The 17,687-nt window shown below is 30.0% G+C and overlaps 1 protein-coding gene across 1 annotated transcript in view; it reads right to left on the reverse strand.

Annotated features, from left to right (window-relative positions):
* LOC142235973 (uncharacterized) overlaps positions 1 to 16,859 on the reverse strand; it is a 40,344-nt gene extending 23,485 nt beyond the window's left edge. Inside the window, exons 1-2 of the mRNA XM_075307223.1 lie at positions 15,642 to 16,859; positions 14,759 to 15,308 (exon numbers count right to left, since the gene is read on the reverse strand). Coding sequence (XP_075163338.1) covers positions 14,759 to 15,308; positions 15,642 to 16,859 — 1,768 coding nt within the window. The remainder of the gene's footprint in view (positions 1 to 14,758; positions 15,309 to 15,641) is intronic.
* Between the last annotated feature and the right edge of the window lie 828 nt (positions 16,860 to 17,687).

Genomic DNA, 17,687 nt, shown 5'->3' on the forward strand with positions numbered 1-17,687 from the left:
GATTTTCTATAGAAATAACATTTTGACAAAATTTTCTATTGATATAACATTTTGACAAAATTTTCTATAGAAATAAAATTTTGACAAAATTTTCTATAGAAATAAAATTTTGACAAAATTTTCAATAGAATTAAAATATTGACAACATTTTCTATAGAAATAAAATTTTGGTAGATTATTTTTGGCTCGAATGACAACCATGATTATGAACCGATATGGACCAATTTTCGTGTGATTGGGGATCGGCTATATATAACTATAGACCGATGTGGACCAATTTTGGCATGGTTATTAGTGGTCAAATACTTACACCACGTTGCAAATTTCAACCGTATCGGATGAATTTTGCTCCTGCAAGAGGCTCCGGAGGTCAAATCTGGTGATCGGTTTATGTGGGGGCTATATATAATTATGGACCGATATGGACCAATTTTGGCATGGTTGTTAGAGACTACCGTGGTGCAATGGTTAGCATGCCCGCCTTGCATACACAAGGTCGTGGGTTCGATTCCTGTTTCGACCGAACACTAAAAAGTTTTTCTGCGTTGGATTATCCCACCTCAGTAATGCTGGTGACATTTCTGAGGGTTTCAAAGCTTCTCTAAGTGGTTTCACTGCAATGTGGAACACCGTTCGAACTCGGCTATTAAAAGGATGTCCCTTGTCATTGAGCTTAACATGGAATCGGGCAGCACTCAGTGATAAGAGAGAAGTTCACCATTATGGTATCACAATGGACTGAATGGTCTAAGTGAGCCTGATACATCGGGCTGCCACCTAACCTAACCTAACACCACGTACCAAATTTCAACCGGATCGGATGAATTTTGCTCCTGCAAGAGGCTCCAGAGGTCAAATCTGGGTATCGGTTTATATATAGCCCCCATATAAACGGACCCCCAAATTTGGCTTGCAGATCCTCTAAGAGAAGGAAATTCCATCCGATCCGGCTGAAATTTGGTACATGATGTTAGTATATGGTCTCTAGCAACCATGCAAAAATTGGTCCACATTGGTCAATAATTATATATAGCCCCCATATAAACCGGTCCCTCGATTTGGTTTTCCGAGCCTCTAAGAGAAGCAAATTTCAAATATCGGTTTATATATAGCCCCCATATAAACGGACCCCCAAATTTGGCTTGCAGATCCTCTAAGAGAAGGAAATTCCATCCGATCCGGCTGAAATTTGTTACATGGTGTTAGTATATGGTCTCTCACAGCCATGCAAAAATTGGTCCACATAGGTCCATAATTATATATAGCCCCCATATAAACCGATCCCCGATCTCATTATCAAGCCAAGTTTTTGCTTCCACCGTATTTTTCCCCTTCAGAAAACAGTATTTTATCAAAACACGAAATTCCTTTTTTTTCATTTTTTCACAATAACAAAAGTTGCTTCACAAAAGACGCTCTATCTCACAAACTAATTGACTTACAGGCGTCAAATTTTGACACGAATCATTTGAAGGTAGGTACTATATAAAAATAATATGCATTTAATACTAGCGACGCCATCTATGTGTCAGACCGGGGACTTATCAGCCAGCCTGTTACTTGTGCCAAGTTTCAAGTCGATAGCTTGTTTCGTTCAGAGGTTAGCGTGATTTCAACAGACGGACGGACGGACATGCTCAGATCGAATCAGAATTTCACCACGACCCAGACTATATACACACAAAAAAATTTCACGAAAATTTTTCCAATTAAAATTTTAATTGAGTTTTTAAAAATATTCAATTAAAAATTTAATTGATTCAACAAATTTTTTAATTGAAACAAAAATCAATCACAAAAATAATAGTATCAATTAATTTTTTAATTGGATCAATTAACTTTTTAATTGACCTTCAATTAATTTTTTAATTGATACTATCATTTCTGTGATTGAAGACATTTCAATTAAAAATTAATTGGATCAATTAATTTCGCGATTGAATCAGAAAAAATTTTTTTTGTATATATATATATATATATATATATATATATATATATATATATATATATATAGAAATATATATATAATATATATAATATATATATATAAAAATATATATATATATATATATATATATATATATATATATATATATATATATATATATATATATATATATATATATATATATATATATATATATATATATATATATATATATATATATATATATATATATATATATATATATATATATATATATATATATATATATATATATATATATATATATATATATATATATATATATATATATATATATATATATATATATATATATATATATATATATATATATATATATATATATATATATATATATATATATATATATATATATATATATATATATATATATATATATATATATATATATATATATATATATATATATATATATTCTGGGTCGTGGTGAAATTCTGATTCGATCTGAGCATGTCCGTCCGTCTTTATATACTTATATACTTTATGGGGTCTTAGAGCAACATTTCGATGTGTTACAAACGGAATGACAAAGTTAATATACCCCCATCCTATGGTGGAGGGTGTAAAAATAATAAATAATAATAGTAAATTAAATTCTGAATTTATGTGTCTGTAATTAAGGAATAAATAAGAATATAAGGAATTTTAACTTAATTTTTAAGACATAAAGTCTTATATCATTAAATTAAAAAAATATTTTTTTAATAGTCAAATTTTAGTTTCATGAGTGATTTTTGAAGGGTTTTAAGAATTTAAACTTAATGTTTAAGACAATGTCATAAAATTTCAAAATTATTTTTCTTTAATAATCACAGATATCTCCAAAAGGTAACATCGTAACTTATCACATTTTAGTTTTTATGATATATTCATGTATGAAACGAAACTGGTAAATGGCACGTGAACTCTCTCAGTCACACATAAATCAATAAAAGAAAAATAATTTTAAGCCCCATTGATATTCAAAATTGAATAAACTGAATGGAAATGGGAAAAACCCACCACAAATTGACACCCGAAACAATCGCATCCATAGAACAATTGCAAATAAAATAAAAAATTCTATGCCATATCAGAGACAATTGCATGGCGGCCAGCAAAAAAAAAAAAAAACAAAAAAAAAACAGCAACACCAGAATAGAAACTATAAGGGCAGTCATGTCGAACATATCAATTTATTATTGTTTCGTTTTTTTTTTTTGTATTTTTTTTTAGGTATCAATAATAAATGGACATGGTGGGAATACTGGATACTACTAGACCAGTAGTTCTCACAACTATAAAAAATGCATTGCTCGATTATTAATTTTTTTTTATGAGATGGAAACTATTTACAACCACGAGAGTCGACAAGTGGCAAAAAAAAAAACAACGGGTTTAAAATTCATGGCGCTTTATCAATTGGGAGATACATTTAGCCATAAAAGAGGATTTTCAACTACAAATCGTCAGCTATTGTAAAAAAAAAAACGAAACAAAATAAATATTTAACTTAAACCTTATCACCAATTGGCATAGTTTTTAAAAATGTGTTTAAGCTGTAATAAATGTTATAATAGCATTTTATACACTAGAAAAAATATACATTATTAAGTGAATACATCAAGATTATCTACACCGAAAAAAAGTGAAGTGTTTTATAGGAAGAATAAACTAACTCGTACGAAAATTGAACTAAATTTTGCTACACATTTTGAGATTTCCCCAAAGCGTTGTTAAAACCAGGAACATTTAATGCCCTGTAGTACTTTTTAACTACAGTTGACGAAATTACTCCCTCTAACAGAACCAAAAAGTTAAAAAGAAAATCATTGGCGCCACATCTTGACCATTTTAACCATACAGTGGTTCATTCTTATTATTTTTGGGAATCGTACGAAAATTTTCATTTGCTTTAGTGAATATTGAATTTATGTGTAGGGTCATCGAACTTTATACTCACGTTTAGTTCATACAATATTTGAGACATACTTAAAAAAACAAAAAAGTAAGAAAATTTAACTACTAACAAATAATTTTTTTTACAATAAAAATAAGTTTAAATTTAACTACGGAATTTTTTTCCTGTGTAATACACTTTTGAGTATGCAATTTTCATTCTGTCTTTTACGATTACATAGCAGTCACAGATTTCCACGGATAAAATAATAAAATAAGAGAAATAAAATTTGGCAAAAATTTTCTATTGAAATAATATTTTGACAAAACTTCCTATAGATATAAAATTGAGACAACATTTTACATAGCAAAATTTTGACAACATTTTCCATAGAAATAACATGTTGACACAATTTTCTATAAAAATATAGTTTGACAAACTTTTCTCTAGAAATAAAATTTTGATAAAATATTTTATAGAAATAAAATTTTGACAAAATTTTCTGTTAAAATACAATTTTGGCATAATTTTCTATAAATATAAAAATTTTACAAAATTTTCTATAAAACAAAATTTTCTATAGAAATAAAATTTCGAAAAAAATTTCTATAGAAATAAATTTTTGACAAAAAATTCCATAAAAATAAAATGGAATAAAATCATTACAACATTTTCTATAGAAATACAATTTTGACAAAATTGTCTATTCAAATAAAATCATGACAAAAGTTTCTATAGAAATAAAATTTTAACAAAATTATCTATTGAAATAAAATTTTGACAAAATTTTCTAAAGAAATAAAATTTTGACAAAATTTTCTATAGAAATAAAATTTTGAAAATTTAAACAAAATTTTTTTAAGAAATAAAAATTCGATAAAATTTTATATAAAAATAAAAATGTGACAAAATTTTCTATAGAAATAAAATTTTGACCAAATTTTCTATAGAGATAACATTTTGACAAAATTTTCTATAGAGATAAATTTTTGACAAAAAATTCCATAAAAATAAAATGGAATAAAATCATTACAACATTTTCTATAGAAATACAATTTTGACAAAATTGTCTATTCAAATAAAATCATGACAAAAGTTTCTATAGAAATAAAATTTTAACAAAATTATCTATTGAAATAAAATTTTGACAAAATTTTCTAAAGAAATAAAATTTTGACAAAATTTTCTATAGAAATAAAATTTTGAAAATTTAAACAAAATTTTTTTAAGAAATAAAAATTCGATAAAATTTTATATAAAAATAAAAATGTGACAAAATTTTCTATAGAAATAAAATTTTGACCAAATTTTCTATAGAGATAACATTTTGACAAAATTTTCTATAGAGATAAAATTTTGACCAAATTTTCTATAAAACAAAATTTTCTATAGAAATAAAATTTCGAAAAAAATTTCTATAGAAATAAATTTTTGACAAAAAATTCCATAAAAATAAAATGGAATAAAATCATTACAACATTTTCTATAGAAATACAATTTTGACAAAATTGTCTATTCAAATAAAATCATGACAAAAGTTTCTATAGAAATAAAATTTTAACAAAATTATCTATTGAAATAAAATTTTGACAAAATTTTCTAAAGAAATAAAATTTTGACAAATTTTTCTATAGAAATAAAATTTTGAAAATTTAAACAAATTTTTTTTAAGAAATAAAAATTCTATAAAATTTTATATAAAAATAAAAATGTGACAAAATTTTCTATAGAAATAAAATTTTGACCAAATTTTCTATAGAGATAACATTTTGACAAAATTTTCTATAGAGATAAAATTTTGACCAAATTTTCTATAGAGATGAAATTTTGATAAAATTTTCTATAGAAATAAAATTTTGACAAAATTTTCTATAGAAATAAAATTTTGACAAAATTTTCTATAAAAATAAAATTTTGATGAAATTTACTATTAAAATAAACATTTGTTAAAATTTTATATAAAAATAAAAATTTTACAAAATTTTCTATAAAAATAAAATTTTGATCAAATTTTCTATAGAGATAAAATTTTGACCAAATTTTCTATAGAGATAAAATTTTGACCACATTTTCTATAGAGATAAAATTTTGACCAAATTTTCTATAGAGATACAATTTTGACAAAATTTTCTTAAGATAAAATTTTGACCAAATTTTCTATAGATAAAATTTTGACCAAATTTTCTATAGAGATAAATTTTTGACAAAATTTTCTATGGAGATAAAATGTTGAAAAAATTTTCCATAGAAATAAAATTTTGGCAAAATTTTATATAGAAATTAAATATACACAAAATTTTCTATAGAAATAATATTTAGCAAAATTTTCTATTGAAATAATATATTTCTATTGAGATATTGGAATAAAAATAAAAATTTTACAAAATTTTCTATAAAAATACAATTTTGATCAAATTTTCTATAGAGATAAAATTTTGACAACATTTTCTATAGAGATAAAATTTAAACAAAATTTTCTTAAGAAATAAAAATTTGATAAAATTTTATATAAAAATAAAAATGTGACAAAATTTTCTATAGAAATAAAATTTTGATCAAATTTTCTATAGAGATAAAATTTTGATCAAATTTTCTATAGATAAAATTTTGACAAAATTTTCTATAGAGATAAAATGTTGACAAAATTTTCCATAGAAATAAAATTTTGGCAAAATTTTATATAGAAATTAAATATACACAAAATTTTCTATAGAAATAATATTTAGCAAAATTTTCTATTGAAATAATATCTTGACAAAATTTCCTATAGATATAAAATTTTGACAAAATTTTCCATAAATTTAGACAAAATTTTCTATAGAAATAAAATTTTGACAAAATTTTCTATAGAAATAAAATTTTCACAAAATTTTCTATAGAAATAAAATCATGACAAAAGTTTCTATAGAAATAAAATTTTGACAAAATTTTCTATAGAAATAAAATTTTTAAAATTTAAACAAAATTTTCTTAAGAAATAAAATTTTGATAAAATTTTGTATTAAAATAAAATTTTGACTACATTTTCTATAAAAATAAAATTTTTATAAAATTTTCTATTAAAATAAACATTTGATAAAATTTTATATAAAAATAAAAAATTTACAAAATTTTCTATGGAAATAAAATTTTGATAAAATTTTCCATAGAAATAAATTTTTGACAAAATTTTCTGTATAAATTAAATATACACAAAATTTTCTATCGAAATGAAATATAGACAATGTTTTCTATAGAAATAAATTTTTGACGAAATTTTCTACAGAAATACAATTTTGACAAAATTTTCCATGGAAATAATTATACCCTAAACCACATAGCAGTCAAGGTATAATAACTTTGATCTGCCAAAAATGTGCCTGCCAGAAATATTGACTTTAGACGCCATAAAATATATACCGATCGACTCAGCATCACCTCCTGAGTCGATCTAGCGCTTGGTGTCCGTCCGTCCGTCTGTTCGTTCGTCCGTTCGTCCATGTATTTGTTGTTCGCAGGATTCCGGTCGCAATTATTAACCGATTTTAATAAAATTTGGTATGAGGCGTTTTTTTGGTACAAGGACGAACTATTGAAATTGGAAATCGGATCAAATTTAGATATATCTCCCATATATATGTATCGCTCGATTTCGATAAATGGGGTCAGATTGCGTTCATTCTATAATGTCTGATTATATGTGCAAAATATCATCCAAATCGGTTCAGATTTAGATATAGCTCCCATATATATGTAGCGCCCAATTAATCTTTTTTTTAGCGTAGTGACCTCATTTATAAACCGATTTTATTCAAATTTAGCACAAGGTAATCTCCTGTAATATCAACAAAACCTACAAAATATAATCCAAATTGATTTTCCCAAATTTGGCCGATATTATTCTAATTTAGCACAACCTTCTGTGGTATCAACCGTATCTGGGAAATATCAACGAAATCGGTTCAGATTTAGATATAGCTCCCATATATATGCATCGATCGATTTTCCCAAATTTAGCCATAATACTCTTATTTATTAACCAATGTTGCTCAAATTTCAAATGTACATGTATGAGCTGATCGTATTTAGACTTGTAGACATGTAGCTCTTACATAAATTTATTATCCTATTTGCAGAAATTTTGGCTTTATTACCCATACTAATTGAGCTATGTCATCTGTTTTTATTAAAGGACTCAATATTAGTGGCATACTAACTCTGTAGGTTCAGAATCAACTATCGCTCCTAATATCAGACATTTCTGTTCAGATTGTGATAAAACTCCCATGTACCCCTTAATGTTCTTAAATGTGGAAATGCGGTTTTTTCCCAAACCTATACCATTAATACCCCAAAAAACAATGTCTACTAATTCGGTAGGGGTGGTTTAGGGTATGATATAGTCGGCCCCGCCCGACTTTCTGCTTTACTCACTTGTTTTTTTTTTATACCCTGCTCCACACTGTGGAACAGGGTATTATAAGTTAGTGCACCCAGAAGGAGACGAGATAGACACATGGTGTCTTTGGCAAAAATGCTCAGGGTGGGCTCTTGAGTCGATATAGCGATGTCCGTCTGTCCGTCTGTCCGTGAACACATTTTTGTAATCAAAGTCTAGGTCGCAGTTTTAGTCTAATCGACTTCAAATTTGGCACAAGTATGTGTTTTGGCTCAGAATAGATCCCTATTGATTTTGGAAGAAATCGGTTCAGATTTAGATATAGCTCCCATATATATATATTTCGCCCGATATGGACTTATATAGCCCCAGAAGCCAGAGTTTTACCCTAATTTGCTTAAAATTTTGCACAAGAAGAACAATTAGTGCTATAGTCATGTGTGCCACATTTTATTGAAATCGGTTCAGATTTAGATATAGCTCCCATATATATCTTTCGCCCAGAAGCCAGAGTTGTACTCCAATTTGGTTGAAATTTTGCACAGGGAATAGAATTAGCATTGTAGCTATGCGTGCCAAATTTGGTTGAAATCGGTTCAGATTTAGATATATCTCCCATATATAGCTTTCGGCCGATTTTCACTCATATGACCACAGAGGCCAATTTTTTGCTCCGATTTAGTTGAAATTTTGCACAGGGAGTAGAATTAGCATTGTAGCTATGCGTGCCAAATTTGGTTGAGATCGGTTCAGATTTAGATATATCTCCCATATATATGTTTTTCTGATTTCGACAAAAATGGTCAAAATACCAACATTTTCCTTGTAAAATCGCCACTGCTTAGTCGAAAAGTTGTAAAAATGACTCTAATTTTCCTAAACTTCTAATACATGTATACCGAGCGATAAATCATAAATAAACTTTTGCGAAGTTTCCTTAAAATTGCTTTAGATTTAAATGTTTCCCATATTTTTTATACCCACCACCATAAAATGGTGACGGGGGTATAATAAGTTTGTCATTCCGTTTGTAACACATCGAAATATCGATTTCCGACTATATAAAGTATATATATTCTTGATCAGGGAGAAATTCTAAGACGATATAAGCATGTCCGTCTGTCCGTCTGTCCGTCTGTCTGTCTGTCTGTCTGTCTGTTGTAATCACGCTACAGCCTTCAATAATGGCGCTATCGTCCCCAAATTTGGCACAGATTAGTTTTTTGTTTGCAAGCAGGTCAAGTTCGAAGATGGGCTATATCGGTCCAAGTTTTGATATAGTCCCCATATAAACCGACCTCCCGATTTGGGGTCTTGGGCCTATAAAAACCGCAGTTTTTATCAGATTTGCCTGAAATTGGAAATCCGGAGGTATTTTGGGACCATGAAGAGGTGTGTCGAAAATGGTCCGTATCGGTCCATGGTTTGGTATAGCCCCCATATAGACCGATCTCCCGATTTTGCTTCTTAGGCGTCTAGAAACAGTATTTTCTATCCGATTTGTGTGAAATTGAAAATCTAGAGGTGTTTTGGGACCATGCAGAGGTGTGTCGAAAATAGTCCGTATCGGTCCATGTTTTGATATAGCCCCCATATAGACCGATCTCCCGATTTTGCTTCTTGCGCGTCTAGAAACAGTATTTTCTATCCGATTTGTATGAAATTGAAAATCTAGAGGTATTTTGGGACCATGCAGAGGTGTGTCGAAAATAGTCCGTATCGGTCCATGTTTTGATATAGCCCCCATATAGACCGATCTCCCGATTTTGCTTCTTGGGCGCCTAGAAACTATATTTACCATCCGATTTGCCTGAAATTGGAAATCTAGAGATATTGTGGGACTATAAAGAAGTTTATTGAAAATGGTCCTTATCGGTCCATGTTTTGGTATAGCCCCCATATAGACCGATCTCCCGATTTGGAGTCTTGGGCCTATAAAAACCGTAGTTTTTATCCCATTTGCCTGAAATTGGAAATATAGAGGTATTTAAGGACCATAAAAAGGTGTGCCGAATATGGTGCCCATCGGTCCATGTTTTGGTATAGCCCCCATATAGACCGATATCCCGATTTTGCTTCTAGAAACTATATTTACAATATGATTTGCCTGAAATTGGAAATCTAGAGGTATTTGAGGACCATAAAAAGGTGTGCCGAAAATGGTGCTCATCGGTCCATGTTTTGTATATAAGCCCCATAGAGACTGATCTCCCGATTTTGCTTCTTGGGCTTCTAGAAACTATATTTTCTATCCGATATTCCTGAAATTGAAAATCTAGAGTTCTTTTGGGACCATAAAAATGTGTGCCGAAAATTGTGCCCATCGGTCCATTTTTTGGTATAGCCCCCATATAGACCGATCTCCCGATTTTGCTTCTTGGGCTTCTAGAAACTATATTTACCATCCGCTTTGCCTGAAATTCTTGAGCTTCTATAAACTGTATTTATTACTCGATTTGCCTGAAATTGGAAATCTAGCGGTATTTTTAGACCACAAATAAGTGTGCCGAAATTGAGGTATATCGGTCCATTTTTTGGTATAACCCCCATATAGACTGATATCTCGATTTTTACTTCTTGGGCGTCTAGAGACTATGTTTTCTAGCCGATTTGTTTGAAATTCTGGAGGTATTTTAAGATCACAAATATGTGAGTAGCAAATGGTACCTATCGGTCCATGTTTTGGTATAGCCCCCATATACACCGATCTCCCGGCTTTATTTCTTGGGCTTCTAGAATCCATAGTTTTTATCCGATTTGCTGGAAATTAGTAATTTATAATGAAATTTTAGACAAACGAAATTTCCTTTTCTTATAAAGTATTATCGTTTATTCAATTCTAAAATTCTCTAAAATAGCAGGCGCACTGATCATGAAAATTGCTTCAAACTGAAAGTAAAATTTCCAGATTTTACTCTACAGATTTAAGATTTCAAATCAAGGCGTAATTTAATCATATACACGATATCTTTATAATTTCTCTAAAACTCAAACAAAATTGGTTCTCATAAATCTAGAATCTTATCTGGTCTTCATAGGTAGAATCTTTAAAGTTTGTCTTCGGGAGCTGACTGCCTTGGGAGAAGATTTGTCATCAAACCCCCTACAATTCTATATATTATCAAGTAACCCACTACGACGAAGAGTTTTCAAAGTAAACTATCATATTTGATTCATGGTGGTGGGTATTTAAAATTCGGCCCGGCCGAATTTACTACTGTATATACTTGTTTTTACTAACATTGTGTTCCACCCTAGTGCATTAGCCGACTTAAATCTTGAGTCTATAGATTTTGTAGAAGTCTCTCAAATTCTGTCCAGATCGAGTGATATTTAAATGTATGTATTTGAGACAAACCTTTATATATAGCTCCCAACACATTTGATGGATGTGATATGGTATCGAAAATTTAGATCTACAGAGTGGTGCAGGGTATAATATAGTCGGCCCCGCCCGACTTTAGACTTTCCTTACTTGTTTTTTAATAACATTGTGTTCCACCCTAGTGCATTAGCCGACTTAAATCTTGAGTCTATAGATTGTGTAGAGGTCTCTCAAATTCTGTCCAGATCGAGTGATATTTAAATGTATGTATTTTGGACAAACCTTTTTATATAGCCCCCAACACATTTGACGGATATGATATGGTATCTAACATTTAGATCTACAAAGTGGTGCAGGGTATAATATAGTCGGTTCCGCCCGATTTTAGACTTTCCTTACTTGTTTGGTTTTTATTGTTGGTTTGCCCTTCAACATATTTGTCGTTTTCAGCCTAAAACCATTGCGTTGACTAAACTACAAAAGTAGCTTAACCAACAGAGGAAAATAATTTGTGTCAAATTTTTTGGGCAAAGCCCTATGGACCGCAAGATGGTTGGATGGACACACCTTTCGGAATTACCCCATTCCTCATCAGGGTACTCTACTTGCAGCAAACCTATCAACCAATTATCAATTGCCCAAATTTATTCTGATCCAGATGTGCTTGAAATTTTAAATCTAAAGTTATTTTAGATCCATAATGAATTGTATAGTCTCCATATATAGACCGATTTTCCGATTAGGTTTCTTGAGGGCACACAGAAAAATGTTTGGTTTTTATTCAATGACGAAAGTAATTGACCCAATTAATATTTTCATAGAAATTGCTTCAATCACGAAGCTAAAAAAAAAATGGTCACAGCAACAGAAAGTGCTGATTCACCAAGACAATTCACTGTGTCACAAATCTGTGAAAACGATGGCAAAAATCTATGAACTTGGTTTCGAATTTCTACAGCATCTACCATTCTGATTCTGAAATTATTCTTATGATCTGAACTATTTTTTAATATGTGCTCAGTTATATCTAAAAGGCTTAGGCGAACTTTGTTGTGATAATTTAGAGTGATGAATGGAATTTAAAATTATTGCAATTTTAATTCTCTTTGGTGCCTAGAATTACAATTATAATTCTTGGTTATCTTCATAACAAAATAATTTATTATATCATTAATTTATAATTAAACTGAAGATATATAAATTATTATTTAATCTAAAATGTCCCATAAAAAATAAATTCTCCGTTGAGTCATTTAAGAAACAGTTTTCGTGACTCAATACCAAGTTCTCTTGACCGTCTGGAGGACAGATGGACATTTGTCTAGGTTAATTTATGGCCTCAAGTGTATTCGGAAGTTGGACTAATCTCGATGGCAAATAATTAAATTTGTCTGTCTCTTTGTTAACCATATGTGTGCTCCCCTTGGGCCATTTTGAAATGAAACGGATGCATAGTTATCTAATGATGTAATAGGTGCAAGTGTCTACTCCACAATTCCCCACGATGGGGGTCGTCTGTCAGCTGCCGATATTTTTAAAGGCAAAACAAAAAGAAAACAAGTTTTTCCCATAAAATAAAAGTGATCATAATAAACATGCTAGTAATATTTGTTTATCAACCAAAATGGAATTCATTAACATTAGAAGCCTGTCTCAAGAACACAAAGCAGCAACACTTTTAAGCCACACACACACAAAGTATAATAACTCCATTATTGCCTTAACAGAGCTAGTAGGGAGATATTCTTAACATTACTCATAAATATTTAATACCGGCTTTTTATTCTCAATACTCACTGTACGATTTTTACTCACCATCTCTCTCTCTCTTGCTGGGTCTTCGGCAACTAGATATATTTTATTAGTGGTGTTGGTGGTTTTGGCGCGTTTATGTACCACCCAGCCACATGTTCTTATACAGCACCACTTAAAGGTAGTCATGCTATCTATCACCAACCGGTAAATAATTTATTATGAACATTTTCTTTGTGCTCTCTTGCTGTTTTGTTTGTAAACAGAGCGAGTTATAGTGTTTTTGTTTTTGTAAAATTGTTGTTGTTCTTTCATTACCTTACTCATACTCACCTTAAGTTTTCTTTAAGCTTTTTAGCAAGAGTAATTTCAATGTAAGTATACTGAACAATGTTTAACAGAGCATGGCATAGTCTATGATTGATGGGGCTGATGATTAAGTTGCCGAAGCAACATATGTTGCTGGGGGGAAAAAGCTTTTCTAGTAACATATAACTATACATGTTTAAATTATGAGTTTTAAGCAACATATTGAAGGAGTTTATATACATATTTATTTATTTATTTATTTATTTATTTGACTAACCTATGCACAAGAACTAAATCTTATATAAAGCATGGTTTATAGTATTTGCAGTTACATATTGAATATTAGTTACAGTTTTCTTCATTAAATTTAGATTTGAAATAACAGTGGATTAATGATACATATGCAATAATAAAATTTGTATAATTATTATAATAATAAAAAAGGTATCCAAGAAATCAAAGAATAGTTTCGAATTTAATTGTTGATAAAATAAAAAATAATATAATATTATTTATTTAATTGTAGATAAAATAAAAAATATAATATTATTTATTTAAAAAAGTTATAAATTTCAGTTTTAAATTGTCGTTCGTTTTTAATTAGCTGAATTGTAAATGGAAGATTATTCCAAAGACGAATGGCATAAATAAAAAAGAAATGTTCTGAGAGATGTCGATTATGTCTTATCTGGATTATCTGTTTTCCTCTTTGCGATCTGGCAAACCGTATAAATGTGTATAGATACTCAGGTTCCCTACTATATACGATTTTGTGTAAGTTTATCAAGGTTCTTATCTTCAAATAATTGACAAAGGAAACTCCAAAAATCATATTCGCATACTCGGTTATGCTATCTCGCCTATTCCTCCCAAAAACGTAGCGTGCAATGTTATTAAAAGTTACATTCACTTTCCTCATCGATTCACTGTTGCAATTAGAAAAAAGTTCGCACCCGTACAATAATTGAGGAATCAGTAAAGATTTTGCTAAAAGAAGTCTTATGCTAACTGGCGTATATTTTTGGCTTAAGTATAAATTTCTCATTGTCGAATATGTTCTCCCAACTACAATATTAACGTGATCAGACCAATTCAGTTTATTATTCATGATTACACCAAGATTTTTACCTCTCTCAACAACTTCTATTGCAGTATCTGATATTCGAATAGGTATCTCAATAGGTGCAATATTTCTGCCAATAACTATACATTTAGACTTCACGGGGTTCAAGCTCAATCCATTAGACTTTGCCCAAATGTAAATGTGATTCAAGTCACTGTTCAGTTGTTCAACACAATGGTCAACATCTGCCTTCGGGGTGCTTATATATACTTGAACATCATCAGCGTACATGTGAACATTACAATACTTAATTCGAAGTGGTAAGTCATTGGAATATATTGAATACATCAAGGGACCAAGTACTGATCCCTGCGGTACACCTCTAGATAGGCATAATGGATCAGACCAATTGGCGCCGACGACTACAGATTGAGACCTGGATGAAAGATATGAACGCATAAGATTTGTAGATTGCGGAGCAAAATTGAAAAATTTTGAAAGTTTCATGCACAGAATATGGTGGTCGACCGTATCAAAGGCTTTAGAATGGTCCAATAATACCAGAAATGATACATTGCTACTATCAAGTTGACGCCTTAAATCTTCAGTCACTTTCTGGAGAGCAGTTATACAACTATGTTTCTTTCTGAATCCTGATTGAAAATTTGTCAAAAAAGAATTACTTCTGAGATGGTTTAATATCTGGTCACTTAAAAGGCTTTCGAGCACTTTTGATAAAAAGGGTAGAATCGATATAGGTCGAAAATCGTTTCCATTTTTGGGGACTGGTATGACTTTTGCATGCTTCCAAGTCAATGGAAAATTTGACTTTAATATAATAGTATTAAAGATATGCGTTATATGAGGCAAAACATACCTGATTACTATCTTGAGGAACTTTGGATCAATTCCGTCAGACCCCACAGAATTAGATTTTATTGCAAATACCTTGCTAAGTACATCAGCTTGTGTGACGTGTTCAAAAGAAAATCGTTCAACATCGTTATCGATTTGTATCAAATCATAAAAACTGTGATCCGCGGACTTCATAGGCAAATTAACGAAAGTATCATTTAAGTCATTTGGATTAATATCAATATTAGATGAGCCCATATTTTCCTTTCCAATGCCAATAGATTTAATTTGCTTCCAAATTTGTCTAGAGTTAACACAACCCTTAAACTTTTGACTGTAATACTGAGCCTTCTTCAATCTAATGGTATAGGTAGTCCTATTCCTAAGATCTTTATAAGTAGCATACAACTCTGGGATTTTATATCTCTTCCATCTTGTATATGCTTCGTCCCTTTTATTGATTAAGAATTGTATTCTTTTATCATCTAACATATAATAAATAGGGTCCCAGTCAGTTGAGGTGATATCAGCTTGAAGAGACTGATAATCAATATTTCGGAAATCCCTATAAGTCAGCAATTCTGAAGATAAATCAGTCTCATATTCATAAGTAAGAAAACAGAGATCATGCCGAGAAAAAACAGGGGCAGAGAGTTGATCGTATAGTTTTACCTTATTTGAGCAGTTTACAAACAACAGATCTATAAGTGTATTAGAAGAGGACGTAAAATGAGTAGGAAAAGTAGAATTAACAATTTCCAAGCCAAACGTTCTCATTTCGTTTATAATGCAATAATCTTTCAAAATGTTGTCATTAAAGTCGCCGCAAATAATTACATCCTGGTAGTATAATGAATATTTCATCAATTCCCTTATTAAAGCCTCATAACTAATTGTTCTATTAGGGCGGTAAACTGTAGAAATCAACATCTTGGATACAGAAGATCGGATTTCCAAAAACAAAAACTCAATCAGATCATCTCTGGTCGATTTGGTCAACACTTTGCAAGAAAACCCATTTCTCACAAAAATTGCAACACCACCACCCAGTGATCCCCTATCGGCTCTATATAACTGATAGCCATCAACAGCAAATTGAGAATCAGTATATTCTGGCCATAACCACGTCTCTGCTATACAAATTACATCTATTCCTGAGTTGACAAATAAAAATCTTAGCTCGTCTAACTTATTCGCGATACTTTGAGCGTTAATATGAACTAATTTTAGACCTTTTTGACGGTTTGCAAGAACACGAATCATACAGGATAAATTGTCTTTGGAATTAGTATTACTCTCATGTGCCAACATTTAAAATTTGAGCCAAGCTGTGATAAATACGAACGACAATTAAAATTACTACATAATCAAGAAAATAATTAGAGAAACACATAGTATATAATAATAATAATATAAACACATTTTTTTCCTTAACGCACATACAAGTTATTAAATAATTATAAATAAATTTTTGAAGATACGTTTCCAAACTAACGAAATAAATTATGCAGGTCATCTATAGTTTTGAAAATTCGTGGATTTTCATCCTTGTTTACTTTTACATGAACCAATCCACGTCTTGTGAATACAGAAAAGAGTTTATTTTGTTTTTTGTATTTGAGGGCAGATTGATATATAGAATAGTTAGCAGTAGTGAGGCATTCATTAACAAAAATGGGTTTGGTAGACTCAAACCCTAGAAGTTGTAGATTAAGTTTAACATTATTTTGCTTTTTAAAATTACTTATGGCTTTTAAGAGGTAATTTTTTATAAATGGTGATTCAAGTTTAATGATTATAGTTGTATCAGGATTGTTATTTTTCCCCCGAGTTCTATAAATCGATCTACATAATGGGGTTTGAATTTGTAAACTATTGCAAAGATTCTGGAATAGTAAAAGCAGATTTTCATTATGAAGCCAAGGAACCCCAATTAATCGGAGGTCACATGACACAAGCGTATTTTGATGATGAGATAAATCAGCCTTTAGTTCATCCATATTAAATTTTAATGAAGAAATTTCTGACCGTAATAATTCAATTTCAGAATACTGTTTCTCGACTATATCTATACGATCACTGACAGCAAAGAGTTCTCTCTTAAATTCGCTCATTCTTTCACTTATTTCACTTAAGAGT

This window comes from Haematobia irritans, chromosome 4, assembly GCF_050003625.1.
Source record: "Haematobia irritans isolate KBUSLIRL chromosome 4, ASM5000362v1, whole genome shotgun sequence".
Lineage (NCBI taxonomy): Eukaryota > Metazoa > Arthropoda > Insecta > Diptera > Muscidae > Haematobia > Haematobia irritans.